Here is a 10,856-nt window from a genome sequence, read left to right on the forward strand (position 1 = left end):
AGGCAGAGGTAAGAGGATCACCATAAGTTCAAAGCCATCCTGAGACTACAGAGTGAATTCCAGCACAGCCCGAGCTAGAAGGGAGACCCTCCCTCAAGAAAACAAAAGCAATCAATCAAAAAGGTAAGGACCTGAATAGGTTCCCCAGGACCCACATAAGATGCCAGGCATGGTGCTCCATGCCTATAACCCCAGCCCTGGAGAGGCATACAGGAGCATTCCTGGGTTCTCTGTCCAGGTGGTCTAGTCTAATTGGTGAGCTCTGGGCCAATGAGAGACACCATCTCAGAGGAGATGGACAGCATTCTTGAGGAGCCCCCCTCAAGGTTTTGTCTTCTGACCTCTACATACACATGCACACACGCATGTGCATGCTCCACACACATGCACCCACAAGCATATAAACATACACACACACACACCATACACAAGTGAAAGAAAGAGGAAAAAAGAAAAGCATGCATTGAACGTGTCCTCCTCAGCCTTTCTTGCCTAGCACTTATCTGGGATTGCTGCTGGGAGGATTTTCACCCCTAGAGCTCTGTGGTGCCTTTTAGACCATTCTGTCTGTCGAACAGGCATGGCTCGAGTCTCTCTAGACAACAAATGCTTACCTTGGGGCTTCAAGGATGGCCCAAGGCTGCAGTTTTGAAAGAAGAGCCTTGATTTGCTCAGGAGTCCACAGCAGGACTGAGGCTGGTGGAAACCAGCAGAGGAAGGGCACAGCTCGTATGCCAGCCCCGTGCAGAATGGCAAGCCAGAAAAATATCAAGTTCTGTCTCTTTTCACTTCCCCTGCCTTTATAACATTTCTGCTTCTCAGAAACGCAATCATACTGCCCCCATCGTCCTTGTGTGTTCCTAGCCTCGAAAAGAAGAAGAAAAAAAAAGACTTTTTCCTGTTTGTTAATATTCATCACTTTGTCACTGTGTGAGAAAGGTTGGTTAGTTTTAGCTTGAAAGTAAAGAAACTTTATCAGAAGAAACACTTTAAACACCATAGAGAACAATGCTGCAGAAATGTTTCTGGATGCACACTAACCTCTTTATTTTTATTTTGGGGAGGGTTGTTGTTCTTGGTGGTGGTGGTGGTGGTGGTGTGTGTGTGTACACACAAATGTACACATATATGGGTATGTGAGTGTTCACGTGTGCATAAATGCATTGCAAGTTTGGTGGGTGTGGAGGCCAGAAAACACCCTTTGCTGGTGTTGCTCAGGAATACCGTCTGCCTTTTTTGAGACTTCTCTAGCCTGGAACTCACCAAATAACCCAAGCTGGCTGACTGTAGTGGTTTGAATGAATTGCTCCTTACAGCCTCATGTGTTTTGGACACCAGCTGGTGGTAGCTGGGTTGAGAGAGCCTTTTGGAGGTGGAACATGGCTGGAGGATGTGTCACTGGGGGTGGACATTGAGGTTTACTAGGCCAGCTTGCCAATGTTCGCTCGCTCACTTAGACTCCTTCCATCCAGCTATGTGACCGCTTGCTCAGGCTGCTTTCTGCCAGCTGTGGTAGCAAGAAGTGATGCCCAGCCTCTGCTTGGCCACGCTTTTCTGCCTCAAGATGAAAAGCCAAAACAAACCATTTCCCCTTCTCTCCTCATCAGTTGTTTCTGTTCAGGTGTCTTGCCCTGGCAATGAGAAGGTAGCTAAAACACTGGCCAGCACGCCCCAGGGATATGCCTGACTCCAGATGCACCTGCCTGAGATTACAAGTCTGCACCATCCAATGCTAGTGGAAGGGACTGAGGACTCGCGTGGCTGTGGAGGGAAGCGGCAGGCCAAGGTGGTCAGTGGCAGAAACTTAATGAGTATGATCCTGCAGCTTTCACAGCACATCAGTAACAGGGGATCAGCAGGAAGTCAAAGGAGCCCCATTGACAACTGCCAGGATCATGGAGGCTGCTAGAAAAACAAAGTGGGAAGGCTGCATTCTAGCAGTTCCTTGTTTGCTTGCTGTTCTCCTCCCCTCCCCCTTTCCTTTTCCTTCCTGACAAAATACAGCTTGAACAACTCAGGTTCATGTGCAATGTGAAAATTCGCCTCTGCCAGGCCACCCCTGCCAGTGCATGGGGCACCCTGGAACCTTCTGGAAAGATTCCTTAAGAGGCTCCAAGGACTACACAGAGAGATTACAGTCCTACCTACCACTTTGGTCTTGTGAGGGGGGTGGGGGGAACTGCCTTTTATCCTACATGTTTCTGTAGTTCGAGGCATCTAAAATCAGACTCTAAAAGACCACACAGGTTTATTTGTTTTGTTTCATTTTTATAGGCCTTATGAATTGTTCGAAATGCTAGGTTTCATATCAGCATTTCCGTACATAATATAATAATGCAGATAATATACTTTGATCATTGTGAACACTCCATCACTCTCTCCTGTTTCCCCCTCCATCCAGATGTGAGTGAGATCAGAGTCTAGAGGTGAGAAGAGAGCAGAGGCTGAGAAGCTAGAGGAGAGATGAGTGGGGAGGCACGAGGCTAGGCTACAGAAGAGACCAAAGGGGAAAGGAAACAGAAGGCAAGAGGGCAGGAGAGAGAGTCCCGGGGATCTCCTAGCTGTGGGTGACTCTTCACCATCAACCTCAAGCAGGTCACCCAGTCTCTGGATAATTCCAGCTCTCAATTCTGAGCCTGGTATAGAATAGCAAGCCCAGGACAATGCCAAGTTTGGACTCTGCAATTTCTCCACTCTTCTTAATTTCTGATTTCTCAGAAAGCAAAATTACAAGCCTCACCCTTTGCTCCCTGCTCTAACCTCAAGGGGGGAAAAAGCTACTTCCTGGTTATTTGTCATCACATTAAAAGTTGATGGACAAAATGTCTCTCAAATTTCTATGCAGACCTCCCCTTAATCAAAGCTACTCTTTCTCTCTTGGTTGAAGAATCTGTTTATTTTATTTTTTATTTTATTTTTTTTTAATTTTTTATTTATGTATTTGAGAGTGACAGACACAGAGAGAAAGACAGATAGAGGGAGAGAGAGAGAATGGGTGCGCCAGGGCTTCCAGCCTCTGCAAACGAACTCCAGACGCGTGTGCCCCCTTGTGCATCTGGCTAACGTGGGACCTGGGGAACCGAGCCTCGAACCGGGGTCCTTAGGCTTCACAGGCAAGCGCTTAACCGCTAATCCATCTCTCCAGCCCAGGATCTGTTTTATTTTACAGATAGCAGAGAACACTAGGGAGATCCGAGATCCACCTCCACCACCTTTACCTGAACCCACATGAAATCACCGCAGAGGAAACAGCGGTATTGATCCCAATGCTGGCCTGATAAGCAGCTCCGAAATAGCAACAAGCACTGTGATGAATCAAACCCCATCAAAGCAGAAATCCAGAGGCTACAGAGAACTCAAGCTCCTAGCAGATCTGTCAAGGCTCAGGCTTTGTTGCAGAATAGGGGGCAGAAAGATTATAAGAGCCACAGGGTAGGTAGAAATATCATGAGGCACAGCTTCCCCTCCTCCCCACCCCCCTCACCAGGAGTGGCTGAGGCCCTAATTACCCTACAGCGAACCCTAATAACCCTACTGAGGAGGGCCCTCAGGAAAATGGGGATGGGGGAAAGGGGTTATAACACTATAACTTATGTTTAAAAAAAAAAAACAGGGCTGGAGAGATGGCTTAGCGGTTAAGGCATTTGCCTGCATAGCCAAAAGGATCCCAGTTTGATTCTTTAAGACCCCATTAGCCAGATGCACAAGGGGGTGCATGCGTCTAGAGTTTGTTTGAAGTGGCTAGAGGCCCTCCTTGGTATGCCCATTCTCTTTCTCTCCCTCAAATAAATAAAGTAATTAAATAGGACCCCAGTTCAATTCCCCAAGGACCCACATAAGCCAGATGCACAAGGAAGGACACGCATCTGGAGTTCATTTGCAGTGGCTGGAGGCCCTGAGTGACCATTCTCTCTCTCTTTCTCTCTCTCTCCCTCTCTCCCTCTCTCTCTCTCTCCCTCCCTTTCTCTCTCCTTCTCCCCCTCTTTCTCTCCTCTCTCAAATAAATAAATAACACATATTTTTTTAAAAAGAGAGAGAAAGTAAAAAGAAGAGTTGATGAAAGGTTAGTTCTGACCTTAGACTAAAGAAATTTTATCAGAAGAAACAAAGAGAACACCTTGGAGAAAATGGTGTAAAAGAAATAGTTTTTTAGCACTCTTTAATCCCAGCGCTCAGAAGGAAGAGGTAAGGAGGATCCCTGTGAGTTCAAGGCCACCCTGAGACTACAGTCAGCCTGGATTAGAGTGAGACTCTGCCTTGGGGGGAAAAAAACTCTTTATTTTACTTTGGTTATTGTTTTTGAAATTGGTCTCATGTAGTGCAGAATGGCCTCAATTCAGTATGTAATCAGTGATGACCTTGAACTCCTTATCCTCCTGCCCTCACCTCCCAAGTGCTAGGATTATAGTCATGTGCCACTATGCTTGGCTTGCAGGTTTTTTATTATTTTTTTTAATTTTTAAAAATAATTTGCCCGGCCGGGAGTGGTGGCGCACGCCTTTAATCCCAGCACTCAGGAGGCAGAGGTAGGAGGATTGCCGTGAGTTCGAGGCCACCCTGAGACTCCATAGTGAATTGCAGGTCAGCCTGGGCTAGAGTGAGACCCTACCTGGAACTTCCCCCCACCCCCACAGAAAACAACAGCGACAGTTTGCGGGGGATGGAGCGGTGGGGGGGGGGCTGGCTCCCCTCCATGCGCTCTCCCCCGCTCGGCCGCCATGGAGCGGGAGTGCCGGGACCTGGATGCTCAGAGTCGCTGGCAGTCGCTGTACCTGCAAGTTCGAAGCGAGTCTCATGACTACCCTCACCGAGTGGCCAAGTTTCCAGAAAACAGGAACCGAAACAGATACAGAGACGTCAGCCCATACGATCACAGTCGGGTTAAACTGCAGGATACGGAAAACGACTACATCAACGCCAGCCTAGTGGCCGTGGCCGAGGCGCGGAGGAGTTACGTCCTGACGCAGGGTCCGCTTCCTAACACCTGCTGCCACTTCTGGCTCATGGTGTGGCAGCAAAAGACCAAAGCAGTTGTCATGTTAAACCGAACTGTGGAGAAACAATCGGTTAGATGTGCACAGTACTGGCCAACAGACGACCGAGAGATGCTGTTTAAAGAAACAGGATTCAAAGTGAAACTCTTATCTGAAGATGTGAAACCCTATTACACAGTGCATCTGCTACAATTAGAAAACATCAGCAGTGGGGAGAGCAGAACAATATCGCACTTTCATTATACGACCTGGCCAGATTTTGGAGTCCCTGAATCACCAGCTTCGTTTCTCACTTTCTTGTTTAAAGTGAGAGAATCTGGCTCCTTGAGCCCTGACCACGGTCCTGCGGTGATCCACTGCAGTGCCGGCATCGGGCGCTCTGGCGCCTTCTCTCTGGTAGACACCAGTCTCGTGCTGATGGAACAAGGAGATGCTATTAACATTAAACAAGTGTTACTGAGCATGAGAAAATTCCGAATGGGACTTATTCAGACACCAGATCAACTCAGATTCTCTTACATGGCCATCATGGAAGGAGCTAAGTACATAAAGGGAGATGCACCTATCCAGATACGGAGCAGAGAACTTTCTAAGGAAGATGCACCACCTGCTTCTGAAAAGTACAATGGGAACAGAACAGGTCCAGAAGAAGAAAAGCTGACGGGTGATGGGTGCACAGGGCTTTCCTCTAACATACAGGACACTGTGAAGGGGAGGAGGGAGAGTGTTCTACGGAAGCGGGTTCGAGAGGACAGAAAGGCTTCTAGGGCTCAGAAGGTGCAGCAGATGAAACAGAGGCTTAATGAAACTGAGCGAAAAAGGAAACGGTGGTTATATTGGCAACCTATTCTCACTAAGATGGGGTTTGTGTCAGTCATTGTGATTGGCGCTTTGGTTGGCTGGAGACTGTTTTTTCAGCAAACTGCCATGTAAAGAAACTGTTTTGCCCAGCAAGTTTCTGCACTATAGAGCTGCTTTAATCTCAAGGGTTTATCTCTTAGCAGCAAACACCTCATACCCCCAAAACGATGTGTAGACTTGACACCAAGCAGATAAGGGATATTTGTAGTCACAAGCCCAACTTCCCAGGACTGTTCACTGCAGGTTCCTCTGAGACCCAAACTGTACTCTGCTCCAAAATAAAGACCTACATATTTGTTTAAAAACTGCTACTTTTGGCAACGGTTTTCATATGTTTCAAGCATGATATTGTACTTAACCAATATTAAGAAATCCATTATCACAGATGTGTTTTTTGGAGGCTGTCTGGATTTTTATTTTATTTTATTTTTAATTTATTATTATTAGTAGTAGTAGTATGGTTTTTCTTTTTTTCTTTTTTCTCAATTTTTATTAACATCTTCCATAATTATAAAAAATATCTTGTGGTAATACCCTCCCTCCCCCCACTTTCCCCTTTAATTATTTTTATTTATTTATTTATGTATTTATTTGAGAGCAACAGACACAGAGAGAGAGGCAGAGAGAAAGAGAAAGAGAGAGAATGGGCACGCCAGGGCCTCCGGCCCCTGCAAATGACTCCAGATGCATGCGCCCCCTAGTGCACCTGGCTAATGTGGGCTCTGGGGAATCAAGCCTTGAACCGGGGTCCTTAGGCTTCACAGGCAAGAGCTTAACTGCTAAGCCATCTATCCAGCCCCACTTTCCTCTTTGAAATTCCATTCTCCATCATATCCCCTCCCCATCTCAATCAGTCTCTCTTTTATTTTGATGTCATAATCTTTTCCTCCTCTTATGATGGTCTTGTGTAGGTAGTGTGAGGTCATGGATATCCAGGCCATTCTGGAGGGAGCACTTTGTAAGGAGTCCTACCCTTCCTTTGGCTCTTACATTCTTTCTACTACCTCTTCCACATTAGACCCTGAGCCTTGGAAGGTGTGATCGAGATATTACTCGTTACTCCAGTCATTTCTTTCCAGCACCATGATACCTTCTGAGTCATCCCAAGGTCACTGCCATCTGAAAAGAGAAGATTCTCTACCAAAAATGAGAGTAGCATTAAGATAAGGGTATGAATATTAAGAGAAGTGCTCACTGGGCAGTTTGATAAGCTTAGTATATACATTTATCCAGACATCAGCAGATGTTACCCCCCTAGGGCTCATGACTACCCTCTGGATATTTTTAAATAAACGTCTTTTGTTTATTTTTATTTATTTATTTATTTATTTATTTGAGAACGACAGACAGAGAAAGAGGCAGAGAGAGAGAGAGAATGGGCATGCCAGGGCCTCCAGCCACTGCAAATGAACTCCAGATGTGTGTGCCCCCTTGTACATCTGGCTAATGTGAGTCCTGGGGAATTGAGCCTCAAACCAGGGTCCTTAGGATTCACAGGCAAGCGCTTAACCGCTAAGCCATCTCTCCAGCCCAGCTGTCTGGATTTTAACCTGCACTTAATATAAGCAATAAATATTGTGTTTTTTAATCTATGCTAGCAATGGGAAAAATGGCCTTTAAATAATATGTGTAATGTAGAATGTACTATTGATACAGTTGTCAACATTCTGCATTAACTATTTCAGGGTAAATATATTTTATAAGTACATAGTTAATCATTTGTAGTTAAATGTACTCTTTAAAAGTGCAGTTTGAAAATCTGTTACAATAGAAAATTAATTGTAGCTGGGCGTGGTGGCACACGCCTTTAATTCCAGCACTTGGAAGAGAGAGGTAGGAGGATCATGAAGAGTTCGAGGCCACACTGAGATTATAGTGAATTCCAGGTCAGCCCAGGCTAGAGTGAAACCCTACTTCAAAAAAAAGAAAAGAGAAAAGAAATTGTATAATGATTCAATTGCAAAAATAATAATTTGCTCATATTCACCTTCTTCATTCCCTCTCTATTCTCCTCACCCCTGTCACTAGCCCTCTCTCTGCTTTCAGGTTAGATAGATAGATGATAGGTAGGTAGGTAGGTAGGTAGGTAGGTAGATAGATAGATAGATAGATAGGGATAATAGATGATACATACACACAGATAGATTGATAGACAGATACAAAGTAGATATATAGACAACCTCTACCTATCCCTTTAGTCCCCTTTCTTTGCCTCTCTCTCTCTCTCTTTCTCTCATTCTCTGTCTGTGCATACTAAGCACACACACTACTACTATGGAACTATATTTTACGCTCCCAGGTAACTTTTGATCTTCTTTTGTCTCCCCACATAATTTCATTACATTTCTGAAACTGCCACTTATTCAGTTTACTATTTGCACATGTAGATTTTTCTCTTCTTTTACCTGTATTGTTTTCTGATGGAGACCCCCAAGTATGTGTACAAATCTAAACCATAGCTCAGGGCTCAGGACATAATGACATAGTTCAGCACCAGACCATCAGCCTCGCGTGTGTAAGGACCTGGTTACAATCTCCAATAACACACACACACACTTTTCTCATGTTAATTTGTCATGTGAATTTCATTCTCAGACCCAGGAAAAACTTATAAATGTATAGGTAAAATTCTGCGTCTCCTGCAGTTTCTGGCTGTAAAGGCGGGATCCTTCCTTGTTTTGCTTATAGATGAGATCCTGGGAGAGCTGACCAAAGCCAGCAGAAGGTAAGAATTCTTATACAAGTCAGCTCTCTCAGACTCCTATCTGTACTGCCAGGTGAAGACAAGAAGGTTAAAAAGCTGTTTTGGGGGGGCTGGGGATGTTAACACAGTTGGCAAAGGGCTTGCCCAAGCACTGCATAAACTGGGCATGGTTGCACACACTAGGGAGTAGATGTAGGAAGATAAGAAACTCAAGGTCATGATAAGGTGCGCAGGGAGTTGAAGGCCAGCCTGAGTTACATGCAACTCTCTCAAAACAAATAAATACTGACAGGGGAAATGGCTCAGTGAATAGAGTGCTCACAGCTCAAGGTGGAGTATCTGAGTTCAATCCACAGACTCCACTAAAATGCCAGAAGCTGTGGTGGACTTTTGCAATCCCGTGATGCTAACAGGGAGATGGGAAAGGTGGAGACAGGTGACTTTATCTGGAGCTCAAGGTGAGAGCAGCAAAGAACAGCAAAAGTGAGGATCCAGAGCAATCCATCCTCCTTCAAAATAACGTGGACAGGTGAGGACCAACCTGAAAGTGTTTACTGATCTCCCCACATGCACCACACACATGATGACTGATCTCTCACATGAACGCAAATATTAGGGTATGAGAGGTGGCTCAGTGGGGAATAGCACCTCCTGTGTGAGCATGCTGGCCAGAGTGGGCCTGAGACTGCCTGAGTTTGATTCCCTAGCACCTACATAAATAGCTCAGCATGGCCATGCACATCTGTAACTCCAATCCTATGGCGATCAGAGACCAAAGAATTTGTAAGGCTTGGGAAGAGAACTAGCTCTTAACCCAGTGAGACATCCCATCTCAAGGAAGAACGTGGGATGAGTGATGGTGAGGAGCAGCTGGCATTCTACTCTGGCCTCTGCATACACATCTATCTATCTATACATGTGAGTCCACTACTCCACACAGCCTACACATATGTGATGATAAAAATCAAATCAAATCCTTCCTTGTCCCTAATTTCCAGATTCAGACTGGCAAGATAAAAGGGTTTGAGAGCCAGGCATGGTGGACATGCCTTTAATCCCATAACTTGGGAAGCAGAGGTAGGAGGATGGTGTGAGTTTGAGGCCACTCTGACACTATATAGAGAATTTCAGGTCAGCTTGGGCTATAGCAAAACCCTGCCTCAGGAAAAAGAAAGAGAGAGAGAAAAAAAAAAAAAAGAAGGAAGGAAGGAAAGAAGGAAAGGTTTGAGACCATGAGTTTCATTATGACTTTTTATTTTTCATGGTAGGGTTTCACACTAGCCCAGGCTGACCTGGAACTCACTATGTAGTCTCAGGGTGGCCTCAAACTTATGGTGATCCTCCTACCTCTGCCTCCCAAGTGCATCATGACTTTTTCAAACATGTACATTAAGCATTTCGCTTCATATTTACCCCATTATCCTGCTTTCCCCTTCTCCCTCTGTTGATATGATCCTCATCCTAACTTCTCGCCTCTTCTACTATGTGTGTGTGCGTGTTTATTAACCCAGTGCATTTTATTCAGATAGCTTACCAGTGACTGTACCACTGAAGAAAATGCTCCCCCTTCCCCACCAACCATTATCTGTGTACAAGTCTTCAGGGTAGCTTTGTCTAAATTCTTTGCTTCTCTTAGACTGAGAATGAAGAAAGGAACAAAACTGAGAACTGATGCCGTTTATTTCAAAACCACACTACCTCTGCCAACTGGAGATTAAATGAGGCAGCTTAAGACCCTCTTTCCCCTAGAATCTGTAAAGCTTGACACCCATAGTCAGAATAAGATGTTAGCCTAGGTGCTGCCCTTGAGACAAGCCAGTCAAAGTAATTGGCATGGAGGACACCCTACCACCCCTCCACACACACAAAATAGGTCATAAGGCTGGGGTGCATCAGAAACACCCGGAGATGGAAGCCTGTCTAATCAAGGATGAGGTCAGGAGGCATGTCGATGTATATCATGGAAAGCCTTGGAAACTGGTTTAGTTAGAAGGCCATGAGGACTTCCTGTGCGTTTCATAAGAGCAGCTCTCTCTACCTGATGAGAAGCTCTGGATGACAGGATACAGGCTGGTTAGAATGAGGAAAACCAAAAACAGAAGGCCAATGTCAAAATTGCTGTAATTCTTCAGGGAAGATCACTGGACTGCATTCAGGGCAGTGGTGCCGCCAATGGAGGATGAAGGGGGCCACGGTGCTAAATTAAAGGGTCAGTTTTTCTGGTGACCCAGAAAATTTTTAGAGAAAAGAAGCTACATTTTAAGTTTGTCACAAGGAAGACCCCCAACAAACCAGTG

The 10,856-nt window shown here is 45.3% G+C and overlaps 1 protein-coding gene across 1 annotated transcript; it reads left to right on the forward strand.

The window, feature by feature from the left end:
- The first annotated feature begins 1,693 nt into the window (after positions 1-1,693).
- On the forward strand, positions 1,694-5,927 carry LOC101598606 (tyrosine-protein phosphatase non-receptor type 2-like). The gene is made up of 3 exons (XM_045159543.1): positions 1,694-1,789; positions 3,286-3,432; positions 4,635-5,927. The coding sequence occupies exons 1-3, from the start codon at positions 1,694-1,696 to the stop codon at positions 5,925-5,927; spliced, it is 1,536 nt and encodes a 511-aa protein (XP_045015478.1).
- Positions 5,928-10,856: the final 4,929 nt, after the last annotated feature.

This window comes from Jaculus jaculus, chromosome 9 (assembly GCF_020740685.1).
Source record: "Jaculus jaculus isolate mJacJac1 chromosome 9, mJacJac1.mat.Y.cur, whole genome shotgun sequence".
NCBI classification, from domain to species: domain Eukaryota; kingdom Metazoa; phylum Chordata; class Mammalia; order Rodentia; family Dipodidae; genus Jaculus; species Jaculus jaculus.